General features: G+C 33.9%; 1 protein-coding gene across 27 annotated transcripts in view; it reads right to left on the reverse strand.

The window, feature by feature from the left end:
• Positions 1 to 27996, reverse strand: part of shot (dystonin-like protein short stop) — a 160072-nt gene that overhangs the window by 83674 nt on the left and 48402 nt on the right. For 10 of the 27 annotated variants that reach the window (XR_011156657.1, XM_069037361.1, XM_069037354.1 and 7 more), the window contains exons 1-3: positions 23020 to 23233; positions 12165 to 12429; positions 9521 to 9582 (exon numbers count right to left, since the gene is read on the reverse strand). Coding sequence is in view for 26 of the 27 variants with exons in the window: in XM_069037361.1 (XP_068893462.1) it covers positions 9521 to 9582; positions 12165 to 12342 (240 nt within the window). In the remaining variant the exon portion in view is untranslated. Of the gene's footprint in view, positions 1 to 9520; positions 9583 to 12164; positions 12538 to 23019; positions 23234 to 27996 lie in introns of those variants that run through there. The other 17 variants (XM_069037357.1, XM_069037369.1, XM_069037363.1 and 14 more) reach the window with 8 other exon arrangements.

Below are 27996 nucleotides of genomic sequence, written 5' to 3' on the forward strand. Positions count from 1 at the left end.
CTTTACAATGTCATCAATACTTAAATGTTTTACGGGAGTTCTATTAGTATTTTATCAATTTTACTTCTTAGGATCAACTCATTTCCAAGCGAGAATATTTGCTTCGAATTTTTCGAATAAGATCCAGACACAGACACAGATACAGACACAAGCAGATATTTAAAGTATTCATTCCTTTTTTCCCTTTCAACTTCTTTTCTCACTTTTTGATTTTTGGCATCTACTTTACACTCTCTTCTTTAGGTAATTTTCTTCTTTCTTATATACATACATAATTATCAAGAATATTTAAACTTTCCATGTTTCTTTATTCTTTTTTTTTTCTACCACTCCATACTTCTTTCGTTCCATCTATTTTCTTCTCTCTTCTTTAAAAGGTTGTGTATTTTTTTAACTCTCCAACCTTTTGCAACTACATAACGAGTAAATGTATGGTCAAGCGGACCGTAGTTTTCTATCTCTTTTCTAATCGTAGGTAATTGTTAATTCCTTCAGATGTACATATTTTCATCATCCCTTTAATTATTGTAATAAACGAAAAATTGAAGGTTTCGATTCGGTCATCTTATTCTCCCAGCTCTTTGAAATACTTTTGAAATTCGTATTGTTGGTTGTCCACTTCCACACTTTCGTGCTACGCTTCTTATTTCACGAAATATTTGAGAGCTGATGATGAAGCTCCGCCATTCGTTAACGGAAACAAAAACAAGCACTACACCATTTACCACAATTTTCATTCAACACACGTTAGATGATGACAATTAAGACATATGTATGTATTTTTATGATACCTTGGGTACAAAATTTTCTTGCTCAAATCTTTTAATCTTCTGACGCACTTAATACATCTTTCATTCCAATATATTTTTTTATTTTTGTAAATCTTTCAAAAATCGTATTTTCCATTAGGTCAAGAAACGTTTACAATCAGGGAGTAAATATGTACATATACTCCATTCTTTATCTTGATGAGTGGTCTTTGGGAAATTTTCAGCCGTCAAGTTGAATTTAGGGATTTTTGAAAGTTCCAATGGAAAAGTGCGTTGGTAGTAATATTCAAATATTACAATAATGTACTTACAGAGACGCCGCAAAGTCTTTTTATTTATTATTTTCCAGGTTAAATTGCTCATGATTCATATGCACCGAGACCACCGAGACATAACCTCAAACGTATCATCTTCATATCGCATCGTTTTCTAAAATTTTAATAACTTGATTGGGAATTTCAAAATGTTCTAGACCGGCCACACACTTTCCGGTCAAATTTGGTCCGGTTTATGGTTCAAGATAACCGGATTCTTGAACCATTTCTCACACCCAAACTTCTTTGCAATATTGGCCGGCACGGGACGGAAATAATGTTCGATCGGATTGACCGACGACGGACGCCGATAATTTTCATATCGGGAACGGTTAAATTTAAGAATCGATGTGTATGGCTTATATATTTACATTTCGCGACATAAGATTGTGAGATTTGGACATGAATGCTTGACGAAGATTCTGAATCTGAATTATTTATTTCTCGTCTACAAAACTCTGTTTAAAACACAAAAAAACATTTCACTTTCTTTTTCTCTTCTTTTCATATTCAATTACATATTTATCTTTAGCATCAATTCTGCATTTCTTTCATTCCATTATTTTCTTGTAATTCTTCTTTGGTTTAAAATTTAAATCAAGAATCTTTTGCAGTTAGGCCGTAAAGTAACAAAACATTTTATGATTCCAATTTTGCATTCAAAACACAAAAATTTATGTAACATTTTTAATTGTGTATTTCGTTTTCCTTTTTTTTTCTTGTTGCTTTCTTATCGACAAGCTACTTCTTTCACTACATAAAAAAACAGAATGTGTCGTAAAGACGCACGATAGAAGTGAAACTTTTGTATTACAGGGAAACATTGTATTTATTCATCAATCACTTTTAACACAACAAAATTGTATATTTTAATGAAGAAAATAAATTATAAACAACGATAACACTAAACAATATCGAAATGCGTAACTCATTGTTCATTTTTAAGGCTCCAAATTTAAGAGAGGACATTATCGATAAATGCCGTGAGTGTGACAAAGACAGAGACACTGCTCCCACTCGACCCAATAGTGTTTACCCCCACCACTTTTCGTCACACAAAAAGGTTGCCCATCAGAATTTCAAGACCCTCCAATAAAAAGTTTCACTTCAAAAAGTTTCACTTCAAAAATAATAAAGCATTTTTATGATCACTTTAATCCGAAATGTTGACACAAGCATCCCGTTCAGATTTTTTTATTCACTTCTTCGAAAAGTTCAGAGATTTCTAGTAATATTGCACATTTTGTACTATGTATTTATGTTATGACTTATTTGTATATCTCTTCGCCATAGAACTCAAAGTATAGTTTCTAAATTTCTTCTTCACCTGTTTTTTTTTTTCAAAGATCATTTTCTGTGTCACTTTCGCAACAGCATAAAACGTTATTATCTACCATAATTATTTTGTGAATTTCGAATTTTAATTGTATTTTTCTTCTTCATACGAATATATATACATATATCTACCTTCACTGTAATCTCTTTCTTTGTGTACAGATAGTTTCATATAACCAGACTACAAAAGAAATTGTACATTTTTAAATAACTACATACTCGCTTATAGTGGAGTAACGATAGACAAAAATACGGCGTTATTTCGGAACCGGTAGCAAGAGTTCCGATTGTAATGATTTATTTTTTTTTATGTCATGAATACAAAATACTAAAACCTTTATAGGTTAAAAATTGACGCTCATAGTGGGAAATACACTCACCGGCACAAAAAGCGACTCATTATGATTTCTTTAATAAATAATTTTGAAATTATATTTGTGCTTATTTTTTTTATAATAGTTAAATTGGGATATTTTCAAAGATCGGGAGTGCTATGGTCACCATGACAACCGAATTGTTTTGTTTAAATAAATTATTGAAAAGTTTGCGCTACTTCCATGTTGTGTTTTTGTCGGTTGTTGTACGTGTTAAAATTTTTAATCTGACAATACGAGATACTAATTCGAAATACTGTTCAAATTTTGACAATTTTTTATAACATAAATTTTTTTTCTAAAAAATAGCTTCTATCATTTTTCATTAAATTCTTATTTCCTGTGTTTAATGTTTTGTTTGTCGGATATTCTTTGGCAAAGAATAACTTAAGTAGCACCTACCAATACAACATGATACCAAAAAAAAAAATTCTAAGACAATGAATTATTTAAAATTCAAAGTGAGTAGAACTCTTCAAACAATCATTGTGACGGGTATTGGTAAAAAATATACAAGAGATGCTGAAAGTAAAAATTTATTAAGAGTGTACTATAGAAATTAAATATTTTCCCCGGTTTCATCCTCTTCTATGCCATTTTCATCTAAAATTGTTGATGGTGGGCAATTACAGTGGCCTATTTTTGAACACGTTGTTTTTCAGGAATGGAAAAACAAAATAATCAAGGCAAGTTGTTGGTACAGTTGGGAGTAAAAAAAACGGACATCAAAATTGTGACATTTTCAAAAATTCAATATAATCCATTCTTTATTGTCAATGTGACACTTTATGACAACTGGAACATTTGAAGAATTGATCAGACGTACAGTTGCGGCCGTTGAAATCTCAGACAGGAAAGATTCAAACACTCTGTATAAATTCCGAAATTTGATTAGCGTAAACAGGATTTTCATCAAGGATTATAAAGTCAGTGTCAGTATTTGACATATTAGGGCAGAATCGCGCGTAACTTTTGAAATGCCGCAATTATCTGATTTGCAAAAATGTATTTGACTGAGGGACGGTGTGAGTATAAGAGCCATTGCGAGAGAAATTAATGTGGATAATGTTTGAGTGACATTTTGAGAAACGTCACTTTCAATCCCATTTACAAAGCCGAAAGTTTGGCGTTGTCAAAGTGTCTGAGTTTTCAACGGCCGCAACTGTACCTACTACCTTGTCAAAAATAAATTACTCCCTATATTTCGAACTTTCAGAGAAATCACGTTTTTCATGTTGTGTAACTAGAATTTTCAGAAGTAATTTTGAATGCCTAAGGTTGGTTACTATGAATTGAGGGATAAAGTTCAATTAAATATGCCGACAGAAACCAAAATTGATTGTGAAACACTGAAACGAAAAATCATCTGTCACTTAGCGAGGCATTAGTCATTAATTTGCAACTGTGACAAGGAATTAGCCACAGCCGTACATTTTTGAGATATCTTTTGTCTGCCACCAGAAACCACATAGCCCCCAACCTAACCAAATTTATGGCAACCTAGTATCGAATATCCCTAAATCCTAGAGAGTAATTTATTTTTGACACGATTGTAGCACAGTTATTAACTAAACTGTCACAATCAGTCTAAATAAGTTTAAATGTTGGAAGAGCGGTTTCACACTTATGACTGTTATGTCAAAAATTATGTCTGTTTTTTTTTTTACTTTCCACTGTAAGTGCCTTGAAAGTCCGGAAACTTTTGTTGAAATTCCTCGAAAACTAGAGGTGTTGAATAGGACGATTCGCCGCTTCCGAAGTAACACTGCACAATGAAAATTTTTTGCTCTGAAGTGAACATATTAATAGCAATTTTAATAGTCAATAATTAATAATGACAGTTCTCCATTGTAATGGCATCTGATGACATTTGAATTACATTTTTACGTGTTGCCAACTGAAGCGTATTACTCACGGACCTCTGGATTTTTTTTTATTTTCGATCGTATGGTATTACTAAACACTTTTTTGTCAAAAACCATTAAAAATAATTATATATTTTCTTCAAAAAATGCTAACTATGCGACTCTAGAAGACAAACTGAACGTGTTTCTATCTGAGCCGATCAACACCGGACTACCGAACAACTGCCTATTGTTCTTCTTTTTCCACATACAATTCATTCCAAACAAGTTTCAATATAACAATATACTCTTCCCAAAGTCATTCTATATTGTTCTCTAGTATTTTTCTTGCGAAAATAACATTTCTAACAGGAAAATTTCAATTCTTATAAATAAACAATAAATTAATGAAACAAACAATGAGCGGCAATTTTTAACCTATAAAGGTTCTAATATGTTTTATTTATAACACATTAAAAAAATTTCGTTCAAATCCGAGCTCTTGCTACCGGTTCCGAAATAAAAACCTAACGTTACTTCACTATTAAAACTATCAAAATTTTGCGGAATCTACATTTAAGGCAAATATTATTCCATTCTAACGCAACAAGAAAGTTATAGAGTTATTCCAACACATTATTCATATATGCAAATGCATGTTTCAGAACAGAAATATTCTTACTGGGCTATTTGTTAAACAACTTGTCCATTTTGTCACACTTTTGTCATTGTCTGTTTGCCAAAGAATGGTAATAAACGACATCTATTAACGCTTTTCTATTGTTTACACAATTGTACACACCTCAAACGTTATTAATACCTTTCAAAATCGTGTCTGCAACAATTCAAAATTTTGCAAAATATATTACATACTTTTTCTCCTGCTCAACATCAAAATTCTTTTTTAGTTAGAAAAGAAAATTTCATTTTTTTACATATGTATTACATAAAGAGTGTTTTTTTAAATTTGGCGTCGAAGTAGGCGTTGGAGAGTCGATTGAGATCGCACCACTCGTGTAAAAGCGTCAGATTTAAACAGCTGATCCGTGATCCGTAACCTGTATAGTGCGTTCACAATCGACAGTTCAATGCCTACTTCGACGCCAAATTTAAAAAAACACCCGTTATGTATATACATACATATATTCTACTTCCTGCACTGTTACTAGTTTATTTTACTTTTACATATTTCCAAATGGAAAAGGTGTGATTCCAAACGATCGACACCTGCTTTTATTCTCTCGACTCCATGCAATAAAAAATTATAATTTCTTGAATTTCAATAATTATAATGGGAATTTAAATTTAAATAATGGTGCAGATGCCACCGTGACCTGCTGTCTTAAATAAATTTTCGTCTTATTGCGTCATCTACGTCCTTGATTAGAAAAAACCTAACAACCGGAAATGCCAAAAAAAATTCACTCTCTAATTTGCAACATTTTAACCATGCTCCTAAACTTAGAATCAGGTTATTCACTTAAAAAAATCCCACATTCCAATTTGATCCAGCCACAAAAACTAATGCACCCCAGGCGCAATCGTTGAAATCTGCACATTTTCGAATTGGCTTTTTGAAATTTCATATACCATGGAACGATGCTGAAGATCCTATTTACATCTCTCGTCGAGTCTTTATGAAACCGCATCTATCATAGAATCCAGTGCCATCTTCACGTGTCACTCTCCCGAAAAGGAATTCTATTATTATTTAAACGAGCACGTCCTGCCCACGGGGAAAAGTAAAAGCTGTGATCGTTCCTTTTTCGGCCTGAAGAGTCATTTCGACATTTGAAACGTTGTCAATATCAAGGCCGCCAGAAAGTTCCGGAAATGTGGACACAAAGGTAGAGACTTTTAACCCGGACGCAAATATTTATTTCGGTGTCGTGAACTTCAACAAATCGCTGTTTTACGAGACGACCGCCGATGTCAACGACTCGGGGTATAAATAGAGACCGCGTAACATCCGAGCGACATTTTTCCAAAGAAAATGGTATTTTCCTGAACACCGAGCCGGGCTGAGAAGTCCTGAACATCGGACAATAATGAACAAATATCAATCATCATTAGATAAAACGTTATTACTTACACATTTTTTTAGATTTCAATTATTACATAGATCTTTAGAACCATAATGACTTTATGCATAACCTAGAACATACGATATCGAACTTTTTTTTACTTGTTGTATGTACTGGGTCGGGCATCGGTCACGCGCACGCGAGAAATCGCGACTTCTAAATAAATAAAATTGTCGACACATTTTTCCTGGGTATTGGTAAGGCACATTTCATAATTTTTTGATAATTTTTCACTTTAAAAGCCAAAAAAAAAAATTTCAACCAAAAAATCAAATTCTGATTTTTATACTGACCTACCCAGATTCATTCCTATAACTATTTACGAAATCTGCGAAAAAACACCAATTAAATGTTGCATTAAAGGCAATTTACATTTTAACTTTGAAAATAATTTTTATTTGTGACCTGCTACTTGTGCTGTCGTAAATTTAGGTAAGAATGGGAACTGTCGATTTTATGGTAAAAAGGTTTCAAAACGGTCGGCTACTAGTGAATGATCCTTCTGTTGGGAAATTATACCATTTTTCCATAAATCATGCGTCTTGTTTGCGTTTAAATAAAAAAACGAATTATTTAGCCAACCTGAGTTTGATCTAGCAGGTACAGATTCTTTTAGTGTATAAACTTTGTAGGTAAATTAACAGTTAATATCAAAAAACTAACTAACTTTGAAGATATTATCTAAGAATTGTTGGAAAATTATAAAACACTTGGATCCCGAATGTCTCCGAAAGTGCATTTTCTGCACTCTCATCTCAACTACTTTCCACAAAACTTAGGGATTGTAAGTGATGAACAAGGGGAGCGTTTTCATTAGGACATCAAGGCCATGGAAAAAGGTATCAAGGTAGATGGGATTCTGCTGATTTCTGCAAAAGGAAGACTTTAATCCTCATAGTCATAAAAGACAAATACGAAATTCTTGAAGATATTTGCTTGTTAAGTTTGTGTTCAATTTGGGTAGTTTAATATTAGATATGATTTAATACATTTTTTTAAGTTCAGTCTATATCGTGAATATGAATGATTACTTGGAATTACTCCGACCACTCTTTAAATATGAAAACAAAAGTAACAAAAAAACCTTGATGGTAGAGCATTTTGGGGATCATTTTTAGATTCCCTGAACAAAATTAGATGGGATACAGGTATTTTAGTCAATGTTAGAAAAAAAAAGTGAAAAAATGTCGCATAGTGATTATTGTTCTATAACTGTTATAAAAAAACAACTGCTAAAAACAACAGTCCGAAATAGTTTTGACAGATCGAAAATTGCATAATTCAGCTTATTTTACTGTTGAAACTATCGAAGATGAACATCCTAAAATGTACAGTCGCGAGAATTAAATCTTGGTCGCCAAGGTCATTTAGAAATTTCCTGCTGTCATAAATTAAAAATTTTGCCTGCTTAATTAGGGCCAATGTCAATAAAACGTCAATGAAAAAAATTATCAAAGTTTTATTCTAAATATTCAAAATTATGCCCCCAATATCGTATTTTAACAGAGTAAAAATTATTTCGCTGTTAGAGACGGATGTGTCAGAAGCTAGGGTGGCAACCCAATTGGGATTTCCAAAAAGTTGACAAGAATCTTGACAAGACAAGACAAGACAAATAGAATTTATTAGAGCAGTTTCCGTTGCGTCAAAGGATAACCTTGACGACCAAAATTTATTGCTCGCGACAGTACAAATAATGGTTCAAATTAATTTGGGTGGCAGTTGACTGGTTTTTAAAACTCTTCTGCATTAATTGGATCTTTTTATACTTAGTTGTAAATCAACTTTCTGAAACTTCAAGGAGTGCAAAATCGATAAAGATCGGGTACTCTTCTGTGGACAAATGACATCAACGCAGTCAAAACAAGACTTCAACTTGCTCAGCTCTTCTCGGGAAATTCAAATTCACAAAAAATGCTTTTTGCATAAAATAACAAAAAATTATTTTAGAACATTTCTTGTATCGGGTGTTTATTTAAATTTCTCCTCAAAGTTGTCGTTAAAGGGTCGATTGCGTACGCACCAACACTAACAATGCAAAAAGTGAGGTTAGGTTAAAACAGCTGATCCGTGATCCATGATCTGTGGTGCCTTCACAATCAACTTTTCAACGTCAACTTTGAGGAGAAATTTAAATGAACACCCGATATATAATTTTAGAACTGTTTATCAATGAACCGAAAACATCAATTTTTACAACAGGAAGAAAATTTTAATGAACAAGATTGATGCCATAAACACATAAAAGCGTCGAAACTGGTTCAAGGGGTTCAAAGAAATCGTCACCCCTCCAGCGCAATGTGGCGCATTTTAGTGGTAAAGGGGAAAAAACATCTGCTGCGATATAACGACCAACTTGTTAACATAACTTTAACTGAAAATCAAGTTTAACCTTTCAAGTAGGACTGTGGGTGGTCGTATAGCAAAAACTAAAAACTAAACGCCTAAAGCAGTTTACTTCACGCCCAGAACTTACCGATAAATTGTAAATTATTTTAGAGAAAATTAATATAAATTAATAAAATATAAAAAATTTCTATTCTAAATAAGATGTTTAACGGTTGTTTTGGAAATAGGGTTTAACCAACTTTTTCCAGTGTAATACATTTGTGATTTAATTTACTAATTTCCAGCTTTACCACCTGGTCGTCCGCAAATAAACATCCTCCGCCACTCCTGTTTGATGAGTTGATAACTCTCATTCGCCGAAACCAAATATCCGTTTCCTTTGACGAACGTCGAAGAACCCCGCGACATTTCCACTACCTAATATGGTGAAAACACATGAACTGATCTTACCTTTTTCAGATGTTTGTTGACCCATTTCGTGAATGTTTTCTTCTGAACTGCGTCTCGTTCGTCTGCAAAAAAGTAACACATCAGTTCGAAATCTCCAGGTGTGCTAGACAAACCGTGGGGCATTCGAGTGGTCGCCACTGGCGCCCTCGCCTACGCCGGCCCCGCGTTTAATGCACTCGAGATACCAAACACAAGCCTTCCTCTTTGCCTCACATGTTAATTACGCCGCAACAGTTAAGCAACAGAACGGATCGGAATTCTCGCGCGGGGGACAACCCCGCAAGTAGCCGTCGCCCTTACCGCCACAAAGTGGTCGAGATGGACGACGCAACCTGGTCAGTGCGGATGATGCGTGAAATCACATTAGCACAACTATTCAATATTTGCCAGTCGAGTCACCGTCGAAAATAAACATTACCGGAGGAATTGTAATTAACATAATGTTGTTTCGAAGAAGCGATAAGATGATTCGTAGATCTACAATTGTCTGCTCGACAGTTTGGCCTCAATTAATTATGCTAATTTCTGTAAAATTTACTCGCGACCGAGCGGAAATCGGAAAAAATTCACATGCTGCACCATTTGAAATTCAAATTGCTACACCTGTGAGGCACGCATTCCTGTACTCCACTAGTGACGTAACATTCTCAATTAAATGATCTGTTGAAGTGTCAAAAAACATCGTTTTTTTTTCAGCTATAGCAATAATTATCATCATGGATCGTCTAGACAGAGGAACCAATTTGAGAAAAAAAGGTGCCCGGAGTGGACACGAATCAATTTTTAAAGTTACCCATTACAAAGTTTTTTTTTTATTAATGGCGCTGAGCTATTATTAAATTAGTCACAACAAGCAGGTGAGTTAATGCGACCGAAAATAAAATTGATGTTGACACGGATCAGAGACGCACTGGTCCTGAATGTTTGTTCTTTAGGTAAGTAAAATTTATACCTACTTAGACAAGATATAAGAGGTGAGTCGACTGTTGTGTTGACATTTGTAGTCGATAAGAGACCATCAACAAACTTTTACCTGCCGATCTAATCAATAACAAAAAAGACAAACCAAATTCTTGTAGAAGAAAGTAAACAATGAGTCACTAAACTCCGTTTTCTGTTATTTCTCATTATGTATTTGAAAATTCTTTTTTCCATAAACCATTATTCTTTTCTCAGTCCATGATTAAAGAAAACGTTGCATTCACAGTTAGCTGACGTGACTTCAGATGCAGAGATGTTAATTTTTGATAAGTACAAGAGAAGTAAATAACTCCATTCATGTCTCTAGATAAGACAAATTAACGAGGAATGTTGAGAATGAAAATGAAATAAAAACAATTATTGCACAATTTTTAGTCTACTTAACTGTCGGGAGAAAAAACAGTCAAAAAGAGCAATTAAAAAGTGAAGTTGTTAAATAACCCACCATGATTCACTGACCACTTTTTATTTGTTGTTCACTCACAAACCACAAATATCAACAAGATATTTGCAACAATTTCTACTAAACATTTCACTTTTAGCTTCACAGAACTTAATTGTGGAACAGTAGAAATTGTTAAAGACTGTTTTAGGGGGTTAACATTAAAAATTGTGGTCTAAACCTAAGACCAAGAAATTACTTTGTAAAAAAAAAATAAGAATTTTGCAATGACAAATTATGAGAATGTCACCATTATCACACAAAACGGTGATAGATGCAATAAATATGAATTACTCTCTAAAAAAAAAAAACGAATTAGAAGATTTAACCAAAAACAAGAAATTGTTACTGGGTGGTGCAACGTCTTATTAGAGTCAATAAGTATTGTATCCACTACTGAATAGCTGCCTTTAACGCTTGAAAAAACATAAGCAATGCGGATCAAATTAGACTTGTTACAAGACTTACAAATTTGAACTAATATTGCACAAATTAGCCATTAAAAAAGTCTGAGTTGTTTAGCACCCTATCTTCATTCTTCATCTCTGATCTTGGTCCACTACAAAATTTCATTAAAAAACAGTTATGATGTAATCAGTTGACTGTAATTTTTACAAGAACACTGTTTTATTACTATTTCTTTAAATTCGATTCTCACCATTATCTACAATACCACAGGATATGAGCTCATAAATTATGTGTCACTAATGACAATTTAAGCAGTTGTTCTATTAATTAATTACAACTACCATGAAGCCGTTACTTATGAAATCTTTCAAGAATTAATTTTGCAAAAAAATTTTCAAAATCGTTACCATTCTTTTTATCTTCGCCTAAAATACTGCATTGTAAAAGATTCAACGGAATAAGTATCTGTTAGGTAAACGTAGTAAAAGTTGCAACAATACCGACATAACACAAGCAACAGCCATTTCGTCAAAAATAAGACAAACACACTGCCCCACTTTCTTGTCCAGGTTCGGCTCTAAACGGCTTGTATCACCTTGGAATGGCAGATTTTTTGATAGAATCAAAAATTGCAACACTAATTTTGCTATTTGTATGTACATCCGTCTTCGACCTCACGAGCTCCCGGTATATCAATTTTGACAGTTGTTACGTCACAGCAATACAAAAAAAAAAAAAACAATAAATTAGTGTACAAACCATTCGGTTAGATCAACTCCATGCCAAAGAACAACCCTTAACCCACCACCGTACCTGAAGTCGCCTCAATAAACATATCCCATATAGTACCTTTAAACTTGGTCAGGTTCTCCTCGTAGCCGTGGGGCTGCTTGCCATCCTTTCTTCTGTACTTTTCGTGGGGAGGCCCATCGTAGAAGGCCTCCTTGGGGTCGAACCCCAATCTATCCTTGTAATATGCTTGTGTCGACATCTTCCTCACTCAAACATTACACACAGAGAACACAATGCGACGATATCTTTCGAGAATGTTTCGTTGTTCGTTCGTTTGACACTAAACCTAAGAGAGCACTGGGATTAGGTCGATCGAGGGTAGTGGGACGGCTGGTGATGGCCGATCTTCCGACTTGACAGAATATGGCACTTTGAAACGCGCGCGTGCTTCGACTATCGGTCGACAACTGACAGCGGTCCGGACACCGTCCGAAGATACAATCATGCGCGAGTTATGGCCATGGTGGAGAGAATATGGGACTAGACGTCTGTTTCAGGTGGGACGAGCTGGGGACGCGGAGTAGGTGCGAAATGGGCGCAAATTTCGCCTAATTTGGACACGAATTCAAGAATTAATTTATGAATGTCGATATTGGCGACAAAGAATCAGAAAATTTCGAGAGTAAATAATCTCCACTTGTTTGTAGTTTAAAATATGTTTTTGGTCAACTTGAATGATTTATTCGTTTATAGATTTTTTTTATTCATCATCTTATCTTAACGTATTATGTGCTACTGAACCACATTGCGTAAAGTCTCAGCAGTAACGCAAAAGGTGAAACAAGTCGGAATTTCTGTGGTAAGCATTCAGACCAGTTGGCTACGGAGGCATCCCGAAGATTAGTTCGTTGATCTAAATTTGAAACAGTGACAGTGGATGTTTTTTTTTAATTTCACCTCGTAGGCGTTAAAGAGTCGATTGTGAACGCACCACTCGTGTAAAACGTAAGATTTAAACAGCTGATCCGTGATCCGTAACCTGTATACTGTATTTTCAATTTGGTTGTAGGTCGTAAAATTTTATAGTACTTTAAGTTAAAGATCTTGCGGGGCTTATAAATCCTAGTTTACCACTAGCAGGTAATATTTTAAGCAGGGTTGTATTGTACATTTTGTATATTTGCATTGTACGGCAAACGGCACGCGCCGCTTCTCAACCTTTTCAAACCCAACCATTGTGCCCGTTAATCGCTCATAATATGCAATAAAATTTTACGACCTACAACCAAATTGAGAATACAATACTGCCTTCACAATCGACTCTTCAACGCCTACTATGAGGTGAAATTTAAAAAAACACCCGATATGTGTGAGAGATACTGCAATTACATTTAAAATCCATTTTCGAGCCGTGTTTCTGGATTGAATATTTTTCTTTTTTTGTTTCTTGTTTTCTACTCTATTATCCATTAAACTAAGCAAAAAGGATTTCCGACGAAAGTATAGAATTTTGGATATTTATGGTGCAGCAATAATCCTACTGATAAATGCTAATGAGGGTTGTCAGTTTGGGGTTTGCAATGTTAGCTTCAGGCAGGGATGTTACAGGTAGTGGTAGTTGTATTTATGACAACGGTTATTACTTGATAATAAAATCTTATTCTTCGGTTGTTGTTGTTAAATTTACAACCAAAACCGAATTCCACTAGAGTTTCTGTAGGACTATAGACTGTAAGCGGTTTGCAAACTGTTTCTTTGTTGGTATGATTTATGAGTTTAGTCAATATTTTTATTAGGGATAAATATACTATACACCTGAATGTTAATATTTCACTAATTCATTTCTTTGGGCAAAAGCAAAATGCATTTTACAAGCTCTTAAAAATAAATATTTTGACAAATTGTAGCCTGATTTTTAGGAAAGGAATTCTTTTAAAATCCGATATTTTTTCTATTTATTCGTTTTAGCCTTCTCCAGCTTTTCTTTCTTTAACATCATACAAGGTACAATGACCCAATGACAATGACAAGAGATGAGTTATACATCCAAAACAATTATTTTGGTATGAACTAAGCTTGTTTACTTCTAAATTTTGACCTCGATTGTGGAGTCCCATTTCTTGAAAAATAAAAGATAATGTTTCATATTTATCAGCACTCCATGACACTTCTAGATGACGTACCTTTAAAAAAATGCGGTACTTTTGGGACGCCTGTAGGTATAATCCAATATCTGTGGCGGTCGTGAAAAAGTAGGTAAGTCAAATAATTTCAAAAATGAGTTAACGATGTTTACCTTAATAATAAATCATGGAATTAAATAATTCAGATTTTCACAGTTTAAAATTTACTTATATTTAAAGCAAGTACAGGTAGAATGAAGTTTCTATTTAATTACAGGATTTTAAGAATGATGTGGAATTTTGAATCGTTGCCCTGAAAAATTTACATTTTCGACTTACCTACTTTTTCACGACCGCCACAGATATAATATATAAACCATTCACGATTATTTCAAATTCGGACTATCTATGAAAATCTGACATTTTAGTTGGCAGTATTGTGATTTGTCTTAATAAATCTATTTTAGTTTATAATTCAACCGAACACTGCTCCCAAGTTGTTACATTTTTTAAATAATTGAACGCATTAGGAACAATAATCGTAAAATTGTAATTGAAATGAAACATACATATTTGTAGGGCAGTTCTGGGTAAATTCTTATTAACTAAATTAATGACGGAATTGACAACAATGCGAATATTTAAAAACGAAACGTCATATGACAGGACCTGACGCCAATCTAACAAAAAAATATCGCGGCCTCCTGCGTGTTTAAAATAATCGTGAACGGCATATAATATGGATAATACTTTTTTATTACTAATTTAAAACAAAATTCTCAAAATCATTTAATTCTTAAAGTGCATTTGCAATTTGTGTTAAATATAACGTACGATCGAATAAAAAAAAATCGAGTTACCTGGATTGTGCTATTCTGATGCTTTGATTGGTTCAAACCACCGTTTTCACCTACTCTGATTTTTTTTATTCGATCGCACGGTATTTTAAATTTACGAATAAATGGAATTATGTACTCGTATATAACGACTAGTCTATGAATATTATCGAAAGGTTACTCCATTATTTTGGAACAAACAGGTTTAATGAAAAACACGGCATAAATGCTGAATTCGATTTTGTTTTTTTTTTTTTTTTTTTGGTTCAACCCAATGTGTTACAAAACATGATTAAAATTTTCATGTCCCATGAAATTCTAAATTTAATTCTTTGGCGAGGTGACGGTAATGTGCTGACATACATGCCTGAAGGTCGTGCATTTTTACCTAAAAATTGAAGCAAACCTCGCTTGAATTTTTAAAACCTTCATTCCAGCTCTGTAATTGTGATTTTTATGTGCAATCAGAAATAGGATCGGGCAAAAATATGTGCAATTTTATTTATAATTGAATAAATACGTTGCAACACTTCGACAGCTAACATCCTGGAATTCGAACAATCCTCGAAATACCAATAAAAATTAATGGAATTTGTACATTTGATTTATCTCAGTGTCGACCAAACACGCGTAAGTGAACAGCAAACAAATTAACAAATAAATAAAGACCATCGCTGGTCACCTTGGGCCGAGCTTCCGCTTTTACCTAACGGAGCCAACATATTCTACCCCTTTTTACATTCTTAACACCGATACTGCCCACTCGGGGTCTTTCAACGATAACGTGTGTAGGCCGTGGAACTAGTTTTGAAAAGTGAAACCGAAAACTTTCGTTATTGCGTGTGGTTTTTCGCCTAAGAACGGCCATCAGCATACAAACGAGCTCGCCGAATTTGGGCAGATTTTGTCGACCTGTCGCAGATAACATCGAAAGAGCTGCCGAAATCTCTTCATTAGCGCCGCTACAGATGGATCCAAATTGCAGCAGCAATTATGGCTTGCTGACAACGATCGACTCCCGTTCACAGATTAATTGTGAATTAGCGTCGGATTGTCTTTGCGGCGCCGTAACCAGAACAGTGCATCGGTCTGGTACTCTAGGTGACAAGTGCACAGAGGAGGTGCCCACGGTGGCCATCGGAGCGTGGGCAACAATGAAACCGCACCAACCTCTGCCCACCGGCTTTGGTGGAAACCGAACGCGCCATTTAGGGAAATGGTGCAAAGTTGGTGTGTAGTAATAAAAAGCGCTGGTAGGTACGTCACGAGAGATGGGAGGTAAAGAAATCAATTTTTATCAAAAACATGGAAAGTTATTCAATTTTTATGAATGACCAATTAGCTGAGCTTGCGGGCCATCAGCTATACAACCTCGACCTCTTCAAGATAATACATTCGTCATGAAACTTTTGACTTAATGCAAACTACCTACACAACAGTTATGTGTAGAAAAGAAAATGTATATTTAAAAAACGAGTTAATTTGAAGTAAAGTAAAAAACAACAAACATCATTTTCGAAACTAGGAAAGATAGATCAATCAAATAATTGCGTCTCAAAAGTCTCTCAAATTAATTGTGTTCTGTAGGGATCTAGAAGAAAAAAGTCACTAAACTGCTAGCAATATCAAGTAGAATAAGTATACTAACATGAACGTGAAGTATTTATAATGATTATTTCCTTCATGTGTCTAGCAACCAATTGCGTGACAAAACAATTGACCAATCAAAACGAGAAAACAAAAAATAACCCGATAAAATTTCTCTAAAATGCACAAGTGCAACAATCTGATAAAAAATGTAAAAAAAATAATAATATTTTGAATAAAAAGGATTGGAAATAATGCGTTTGGTTTCATTCTATTCAAGAAATAATCAGGCGTATTCCCCTCGTGCAAAATTTTAATATCGGCAATTTTTTTGCTAATGAACTCAAACATCCATAAATTATTCGGTCAGAAGACCAATTATTATCAAATAAAAGCCCTCGACTTCGTCTCGTGCTCTTATTTGCTAATAATTGGTCTTCTGACCTCATTTATGGATGTTTTCGTTCATTAGCAAAACAATTTCCGATAAAAAAATTTGCACTTGGGATATAATAAGTGATTATTTCGTCAATAATAGGGCCCTTACATAAACTTCTTCGCTAATTAAATCAATATCATCTTATCACGCACTTGTTTTTATTAAACTAAATAATGGAAATTATCAGATTTTCTTACACATCATCAACTTTATTAATCTTAATTAATATCTCATTAATTAAATTTCTTCAAATAAAACGTAGATAAAACTGTGATTTCTGATAATTTTGATAAAAAAATTATATCTTTTATTTAAGGAGGTTATATCCAAATAATAAACAGCTTCATGGATGATAGTATATTGTATATCAAGAGTTGAAAATGAAAGATTTCACACGAGTTTGCAGAATTGAGCCACAAGCCGTAGGCGCGTGGCTTAAGCAAACGAGTGTGAAATCGAATTTTCAACACGTGGTATACACGATATTTTTTCGACGACCACAAAAAAAAAACGCTAATATTCGTGTACAATATAAAAACACACAGCTGTCGGCCAATCAGATTTCTCAAATTTTTCATTGTACACGGTTAGGCTGTTCGTTCGTGTTCGTGTTGAAATCGTTTGCAATTTTAAATTTTCACTAAGGAAAAACCGTGTGAAATGTGCCATATTTCACAGTGGTCGTCTGAAAAGTTATATTGCTTGATCTACCAACATAGAAATGGGGTTCAAATGTTGTAAATTTTAGCTCCCAGCCCACGACGTTAACTTATCAACATAATTTATATATTTTCAAAAACTTCTATTATACCGCTGTTTTGTTTGTCCAAATAAAGGAAATATGGTGCAGACTTGACTATCAACAATCTGGTATTTCAAATTTAACTGCATATCCTTGAAAAACAGACAATGTGATATATTTTTTAATCCTCAAAGCTCATAGTGGTGAATACCTGGTAGATCACTCCTTCAACGACACTAGTTAATAAAACTTTCTTCTAAATCATTGATCATTTTCTTTTTAAATTTTCCTTGCCAAAATAATATTGTATAACAAGTAGTCAAATGTTTTTCTAAGAAATCTTTCTTCACTATTGTGAGCAAGCAAACACGTTCTTTGTCACTACATTCGGCAGACTTGATCCGGTCGACTTACTCGTGCGTACAAAAATCACCTTGCTTTAATGAGAATAATTTTTTTTTGCCGGTTCTACAGCTTCAAACGAAAAAAGACGTACGGATCAGGGGAATCAATTATCAACAACTTCTTGCCAACCTCGAAAGATTGTAGGTTTAAAGTTGTCCAATTTAATCCGATGGAATCCTATTGTCTGCGGCTAAATCTGGGCTTAAGAATAATTGATTCCATTATTCTTATGTAGGTTAAACTCTTCATTTAATGCATTCTTGTAGAAAGGAAGTAACTGCGCTTGTGTACTTAAATGCGAAGGCTCAATAGCTTGTTTAACCCAAAAAAGTAAAATTATTAGGTACATATTTCAAATTTATCATGTGAAAAGATGACTTTGGACCTTTTTACGATCTTGGTGGCAATCTGGTTGCAGTTTTGCGTGTCTGTGATCTATCTACATTAACGTTATATACTCTTCAGTAATTTCACTCGACATTAGTTTCCTCCCGAGTTTCACTTTTTCCCAGTCGGTACTGAAAAAGCACTTCACATAAGAGTTCCTCCGCATTGTCCCCTTTTTTACATTTATTATTACTTTCTCTCTTTGTTGTTTTTTCTAAGATGAAAAAATGAACCATCAACTAATTGACTCGCAAATATTTTAATAAAAAAATCCATATCCTTCCCATAATTAATATTAGATTTTAACTATTTGAGAAACTTCTTTGACCTACATATTCTCATTAAAAAATTCTCGCTGAGATACTCTTGTGTAATAGAACGAAGTCTTCTTCTTGGCACTTGTCCGCTTGAGACCAGAACACTTCGTGGCCATAAATCACACCCGATTTGAAAATTCGACCATCAACCAACAGATATGGGTCATCTTTGGTCGTAAACACTCCGATTTAATTACCGGCGACGCCATTAAAGTCTGCATTCTTAAATTGTTGCTAATGCAACAGATAAATTCGCAAAGATTGACCTCCGGGCTTTCTCAGTATGCCAATTCATGATTTTTTCCTGCGGCCTAAAACGGTAATTGTCTCTTTATGTACATAGAGTGATCGAAGGCTTTTCCTATCCATTCTAATCCATGAAATATTAATGGCGACCAACAAGTGGGCGTCAAACCGTGTGGTTTACGTTTAACAACATTAATTAAACTAATTGAATTACTGTTGCAAGTTGCAGGAAAAATGTCGGTCGCAGCCTCGACTTATTGGGGCGAAACGACGAGATATGGGCGGTGTTTTATTTGGTAGAAATCGGTAATTACCGAATTCTCATTCACAAATCCTCCACCTACTGGAGTTTTAAATACCAACAAAGTAAATACGCCCACACTAATAGTACAGCTGGATCTGGTCGATTTCGTGTTCAGTGATAATGCTGTTACTTTCTTTAATATCATTTTACGTCATACCATGTGGGTTACTCGCTAATTATCATTCGCTAAATAATAATGAAATATCTGGACAGAATTGTTACGTCATCTGCCTCAAATGGTTTGATATGTGACCGTTAATTGGCGGATTTTACAATCGCATGGGCTCACAACTTGTAATTTAGATGCTCGAGGGATGAGACAACTTAATTGAGTAATATAGTACCAAGAGCGCAGTGGTGATTACAATGATTAGATGGGGAAATCAGAAGGAAACACGGAAAGTGGCCATTTCCTAGTGCTGTCTCAGCTGCTGTAAATCTTTCTTAAAGATGGAGAAAAACATCACCATGAAAGCAACGACAAAGCCAGATTTTGTTAATTTATTGAAACTATCAAACTAAGAGTATCTAAGAAGTAACGTTGACGTAATTAAAAATTTAAAAACTTCATCACGATTTACATACATGGTTCAACCGAATAGCTGATAAAATAAATATCAGAATAGTAGATTATATCATTAAGAGTAGAAGTGAGTCTTTATGTGCAAGTCCAGAGATTGAAGACCGAGACGAAGTCGAGGTCGCGGACATGGCGTCTCTAGTCATATTAGAGACAGCAGTGCTAATGTAAATACCATAAAAAATAATTTATTACTTGAGGAGACACTTGATTAAAACAGAAATTCTCGTTGTTCGACCAAATAAAAGCTTCAGAAAACCGTTTCATTTATTTACTCAAATTTCAGTTTATTATGAAAAGGTACAATTCAAACAGTTAGCGGTCCCATAATACCTCTCTCTTCTTTACTTTGAAAACAAAAACATATTACAGGCATTCAAAAAAGAAAAACCACAAAAGGTTGAAATTCTTATAATCCAGTGATTTAAAAAATACGTCCTGTAGTAGAACTACGCTAAGCTAAATGTAAATGATTGTTTTTCTATTTTCCTGAATAAATTCCTAATGAACACGGCAGGGTGAAATTTCAATAGGGGGAACCACAGTCTTAGCGAAAAAAACAAGATGTTCAGATAGCAAATTCCTCTCATTACTTCCATTTATCTTTTATCACTGAAAATCATAAAAAATCTTATGGACCTAAGAAAATCAATGATCTCATGTCTAGTATCTTATTATACCGAATCTAATTATTTACACGTGCGTTTATAGGTCAAGAAGTCCTCTTGTTTACTTTGCAAATTGCTCTATTATTATCGATCGTTACGTTATACCTAAAGTGCTCAAAAATATTTACCATCGTACTCAATGCAAACATTTGCCCAAGCCGAAACAATAAAAACCTGATTAAAATCGAACTTACAATTCCTCCTGCTCTTAACTCGGGGGATCACAACCTTATTAGCCCACATTATCGACCTCTTTACCGTACCGAACTGAATCCAACTGCACATTCGACGCTAATTTAAAACGAATAAAAATAATAGAATAATTGCCCCGGAATTTCAGGAGAGGCAGCCCAATTAGAGCAAATTGTTGCAAGAAGTCACACCACACGAGAAAATTTCTAATTCTGGTTTCACTCTCTAGCTTATTGAAATTCTTTTACGTTTACAATTTTAATGCTTGTCCACCTTATTCCCACTTTTATCAGCTAATAAACTCAAATGTAAATCAGAAGTGTCAAGAATTAAAAGCACGGTGCGACGATGGAGCAGATTCGTAGTGTAGAAACGTAAAAATTATCTTTATTACTGACACAACAAATATTTAAATAATTCGTATCTTCGGTTATTTAACTTACGTAAATGTGTAGACAGAGTGGTTGTCGGCTTTTGTTCATAGCAAGGTCTAATGTAGTTAACAAAGCTGAAGATGAACCACTTTATTATGTAGGTATGTATCTCTAAATTTACAATTTTTAAAGTTAATTATTGAGACAGTTTCTACATTGTTTAGGGCTTTAAAATGGATCACTATTTCCAAAATATAATACATATAAATAATAAAATATAATGCTAAAAAATTATCATACAAAAATAATACATATTGTTATTCTTATTAATATAATTTGTTATTTACAATAAATACACCTCCTAATATATGTATGAAGAACAAAGAAGGAAAGACGAAAAAATCAAAAAACATGAAGTTATTAACGAATATTAAAACTAAAAATTGATTCAGCTAAAAATATTGGTATGTACCAAATAAGATAAAAGATAACCACGGCAGGATAAGGTGTATTATCACAACTGTCACAATATATTTTAAGCAAATTTTTAGATAAAAGAAGCAAAAATATTAAATCCAATTTCTCTTTTATTTTTCAATTATTTCAATTACATATTTGAATTATTTTTAGGCAGTGAGACACTTGTCAAGCTTTAAATGCAAATTGAGAACTTTTTAAGAGGAAAATCAAAATTTTAGGAATTTTTAAATATTATTGCAACATCATATTACTGAATAACAATAGCAGATTTAAGATATGTAATAACATTCTGTATAGCGTTCATTAAGTACCTAATCAAAATTGGATTAAATCATATTTTTTGTTCGACACTGTCAGAATTTGAGAAATTTCTCCTGTGTGAATGGATTTTGATAAATGTCACAACTTGTCAAAACGAAACGTCAAGCTAATTTTAAAGATTTAAAGCGATTTGGAGCCTTCAAGGGGCTCGTCGAACAAAAAAACGGGTGTATTCAACTCGTTCGTGTGTAAATTTTCCTGTTTTTGGCCTCGCATTTTAAACTGACCCATTCATGCCAAAAAAATCCCAATTTACACACGAACTCGTTAAATAAACTACATACTAGAAATTATGTTGAAATTAAAAAAATAAAAAAAGACCAATAAAAAATGTTTCATTTAATCTTAAACCAAAAAAAATCTTATCGATGTTATTCTTAGAAATGGATTAAATTGTGTCTTAAAAATATATACCTTATTCTAATAACAATTAATTACGTACATCAAGGTTCTTTTAGACGAGATTCCATCTAATGAATTTTACTTGATTAATAAATCTACTATTAATTGGTTTATTAACTCATTAAAATGGTTAAAATTTCCGTATCGCCCAATCACAAATCATTCCTGTTAAATAATTGGTGTCTTCACTTAGATCATTTCTAACTGGAGACAAACAGAAATATACTCGACTATCGAGCAATTCTATTTCTAAACCGTTGGTGGAATCGGCGAAAAAAAATTCAGGGTGTCACTCAACCCTCAACCTTCGGCCTCATTCTCTCGCGACCAAAAAAGAAACACCTCAGGCCACGGCGACCCGAGAAAACAAAATAACGTACGTTCAAGGCCAACCGGGTCGCTCTGCATACCTCACCTCACATTTGCATTTGTCGACCGAAAATCTGGCAAAATTCCGGCGCCAAAGATCGCCACGGTGGATCGACCATCACCATCGGCCCGAAGTGGGCGAGTTGACATTGACGGAACCTAACCTAACTACCTAAGCGGCGGACCGCATTCCGCACACCCCCAAAAACAGCTGGTTTTCAAATATCACGGCACACCTGATTAGAATGCACGCACTTCAGTCAGTTGCACACAAGTCATGGCACTTTAGTCCGAGTCAACAGATGCGCTCATTATTTTCGTTGGGAGGTTGTGCCCACGTAGACGATTCCCAACATGTTGTTCTCAGTACGGTCGCGAATGAACTAGTCACCTGTGTGGGGCCAAGCGCATGCGCTACTTATTATGTAACTCCGGTAGAAAAGCAGACCGACTTCGGCAGAATTGTAATACTTCTTTCTGTGTGTACCGATTTCGAACGAGGATGTATCTTGGGTTTTTACCGGATTGAAAATCCGGGAGTCAGATGCATGTCAAGAAAAAGCAATAAAATTCAAAAATCTCACATTCAGTTGTTTCACTTCAAAAACGTATTTGTACATATTTTATGTTCACAGAACAAATATCAACTTATTGTTAACATACGTGTATTTTCCGAAATAAATATGAACCAACAAATAAAACAACTTGATTTGGGAAAAACTAAATCATACAACAGACGACAAAAAAAGTTGGGATGTTCACTAAAGCAAAAAGAAGTTCAGAAAATCTCTTGACAATTAAGGTATTAAATGACTTCTAGTGGGCACATCCCCGGAAATGTCAACAAACACTGTTAAAATTTGTGTAGTCTTTTATAACTTAGAATACAATCATGTACATATGGATGTACTTATCAAGAAATCACAAAATTTTGAGATTCAGAAAATTCTTTAAAAACATCTGTTTTCTTATAATTTTTAGAAATCTAAGCTCAGTTTGACGTTCAAAAAAATTTTAAAACTACCACCATTTTTGTATTCTCCCACGTATCAAGAATAGTACATTCTGTAACGAGTGTGGAATGTGCCATTCCAAACGTGTTGCAGACTATACTTTTTGTACGCCTGTAGATAAATTCATTCTAAATTTTAAACATTCGCTCAAAACCTTGCGACCGGAAAACGAACAAAATATCGGTAGCGGTCACCGCTGTCACCACCTCGCGCGTTATAGGAAACCGTATAATAGTAAGTATTACATAAATTACAAAGGGAACTGTCAAAATTTAAATGCTTAGCAGTTTCTAGCGAACACAAATTGATATACTCCGTCCAGCGAGAGATTGGGTGATGTTAAATTGTAGACTTGTAACCCAACACTACAAAATGCACTAGAATAACTTAATTAGAGCATACAGTGTTTTTCTTTTGCTTTTCTCCTTTTGTCAATTGTGTTTCACAATTTCTCAATTGATTTTCCCATTTATTTTGTTAGTAAGGGATGATTTGTAGAACAAATTCCTTTTTTGTCAAATGTAATTCATTATTTGTCAATTGACTTTCCCATTGTGACAATAAAAATCAATTAAATTAATAAGAAAAGCATTTTGTATAAAGTGAAAGTGATTTGAGAAAAGGGGAATTTCATTTGACATATCATTTTGACATTTAAAAAATTGGAAAGTCATTTGACAAATCGTGAAACACAACTGACAAAAGAAGAAAAGCAAAAGAAGGCAAAATAACCTGACTTGCCTTGTACAAATGTTAATGGTTTACAAGAAAATCAAAGGAATCACTTTGTTTGGGGAACGGAAATTTCAGATTTGGCGGGCATTCGAGGTTATGTTTGGTTATTATCGTTACAGTTTTTTGAGTTTTGATGATAAAATAGTGCCTGCAACTTATTTAGAAAACAATAAAGTGAAAGGACTGTAATTGTGAGTAAAAGTATAAAATGAAACATCAAAGAAGTTGTTCAAAATGCCTGTCATCGTTTACAATGCAAGCTTCAGTGCGAGGTGTCCAAAAAGCCGACTCGATTCAGAATGCCTCTGTTTTCACGAATTTTTTGAGCGCCGTTTTGAACGTAATGAGGCGGAGGTAAAACATAGGGACCTACGAAGTGATTTTCAACAATCCCACCCCACACGTTAATTAAAATGTCTGCTGGAAGTGACTCGTGGGTTTCGTAAGGAATGCCTTCTTCTGCAGCTAAAATGCGATCTTCTCGTTGCCGGCCAAGATCACACTTATTCATTTCGAAACGGCCGAAATCGCGAACACGCTGTGCAAGGTTCGTGCATTGCGAAGTATCCAAGATTTCCCGTGCTAGCTCTGAATGTTCGCCATAAATCAAGTTTTCTCCAGGTTGGTGAAAGATATTTGTGATTTAAATTGAAGATAAGATTGATGTTCTTGTCCAAATGACTTAATTTTGAATGAAACCAACAAAAAAAGTTTATTATGATTTTTTTTAACCCACTTTTCAATAAAATTCAATGGCTCTCAAGCTTTTTTTGAAAAACTTTGAGCCTCCTTTTCTCAAAAAATATCAACATTTGCATAACGCATCATTTGCTCAATCGTTACGTTTTGTAGGGTTGTATCACAGGTTAAAATATCTGCACAACCTGCAAAGTCACTTTGTATATTCAAGTCTTATTTCTGAAAAGCAATTTTCATTTTTAAAGTGTAATCTAAAAAAATACTACTTAGAAGACAATCCAAGAGTCTTAAATTCAAGCGTGCACAATAATTTTACGGCTTTCGGTATACCTATACATTTTGCCGAATCTATCAACTGTATAAAACAAATAAATTTTTAACAAGACCTTCAATTTGGTAATTAGAAAACACAACATTTGAATCGCCCACCAACCATGATAAAATTCGCAAATTATGTTACGTTCAATATGACTATAAAAAAATTTTTACTGAATAAATATTATAATGCTTATTTTATAAATCACTGTTTCCTTGAATTATGTAAAATTTTAATACTATTAACATAGTTGTGAAGAGTTATTATCTAAACAAAACTGTTTAATACAGAATAACAGCGATCTAAAAACTATAAATTAACATTACCCTGCAGAAAAGTAATATCGAAAAACCAGATCCTAGCGTGGTGCTATGATTTGTTTGACAATTATAACATTCAGTGGCTGCACACCACAATTTGAATTGACTTATTCTAAACAAGACGTTGTTGAGGTCCTGCGAAATATGCATTTAACGCACGTGTTCAATTAAAAAAAAAACATATCTATACAAAACAGGGTTGGAAATGGGTTTGCCATGTTTATTTTGTTAAATGAAAACTGAAAGCTCCAATACCAATCCACAAAGACCGCCTTCGTGGCATAAACGGAAGGTTTTTATTACATAAACAGCAACCCTTTGATGGGAGCTGGAAGTGGAAGTCTTTATGTTCTGTAGCAGAAACTGGCGCTGTGGTTTGGTCTTAGTTCCGGGCTCCCCTACCTATTAATAAGTTAGAAAATAAATACGCAACACGCTTGTTTTGCTTGCCGATAAACTTTAACCAAGTAGCTCAAATAATTTTTTCTACAACTGTTGAAAAACTGTACTATACTTCACAATTTTTAGTGAGTAAAACATATGTGATTATGGTAATGGTAAAAAAAAGTAAAAAGCGTTAAAAATAGTACGGTAGCGTGTCATTATTTCACTCTGGCGTTATGCAAATAAATACAAAGTGATCAAAAAGAAAACAAATCAGAGCAAGCGTTGCAAATTATTATCGGTCATGTCGTAGCGGAATTCTATGCAAATAAGCGTTCAACGCATGGGCGTAGACAATTTGTGGTGTCAACGGTACTTTATAATAAATCATACCTAATGAATTTTAGACGTTAGAATTATAATTGTGCATTTTATTATTACTACCTGGTAATGGAGAAAATTCATAAAATAAACAAGAGCAACATTTTGCATTCGTAAGAATAGGTAATATAGAAAGTTTATTATCAAACGCGACGTCACTGCTAAGTAGATTTTTCGTTGAAATGTCAAACAAACGGCAGTTTTAAAGCAACGGTGTTGACGTTAACCTTGAAAAAAGTGTTCGATTTCGGTAAAGTTTACGAACGTTTCCTGTAATTGTAAGTAACAATTATTCCACAATAAGTGGTAAAATGAGTTTTACAACTGAAGATAAAGCATTAATTATTAATAAATAATTAATTAATAACATTTTTTTTCGAAAGGTAGGCTACCAATAAAACGACCGTGTATAGCAACTATACATAATTATGTGTACGATCAAGCTAAGAAAGACGTTTCGATAAAAAAAATGAGGTAGCACTCTTGATTAGTTTTCTTGTTGATCATTGCGAATATGCACAAAAGTAAGAGTGCATTGAAAACCATTGAAGTTATCAAGCGATCTTGGCTTTAGGAACATCAATATAATTTATAATACATTTATAATTGCAGATAATCGTAGAAAAAATATTGAATCCATGCATGAAGTGTTTTTTTACTCATCGAATCTTCTCTTCCTTGAAGGAAAGTACTACTATATGCACTTGTTGCATAAACTACTATTCTAAAAAAAATATTAAAAATTTCCATTTTTTGACTATAATTTTGGATGTTGTACTACGGCGGCCAAAAAATTTTACTCGTCACTTTCTGTCATTTCAAAAAAAAGAAATGTAATCCATACTTTATTGTCATTATGATTACCGTTTTAATTATGATTGGATTTTTGGGGTGGTAAATTTCAAAACTCGAAATTATTTTGTCATTTTATACTACACAGAACGTTTACCTCAGGTTATGTATGTACGATTGCTCTAATTTTGTTCATTCATGTCGGATTTTTGGAATATCTGAGTTTTAAATAGTTTTTGTAATATCTAGTTGTTAATGGTGGCTTTCCGGACTGTTTGTCACCATGTAAACAAGCTCATAACGGCCGGAGTCCGTTAAGGGTGTCCGTTATGAGCGGGAGCGGCCGTTATGAATGACTAAATAACTATAGCAACGTAGATCTAAACTTTATTTTTTCAACTTTTTTACAATTGGTACAATAATTAATGTTTAATGTTATGGGACACACCTTGAATTAATCGAAATCCATATGCCACTAGCAGATGTAGACGAGATCGAAGA

The sequence above is a fragment of the Tenebrio molitor genome, chromosome 2, assembly GCF_963966145.1.
Source record: "Tenebrio molitor chromosome 2, icTenMoli1.1, whole genome shotgun sequence".
Classification (NCBI taxonomy): Eukaryota; Metazoa; Arthropoda; class Insecta; order Coleoptera; family Tenebrionidae; genus Tenebrio; species Tenebrio molitor.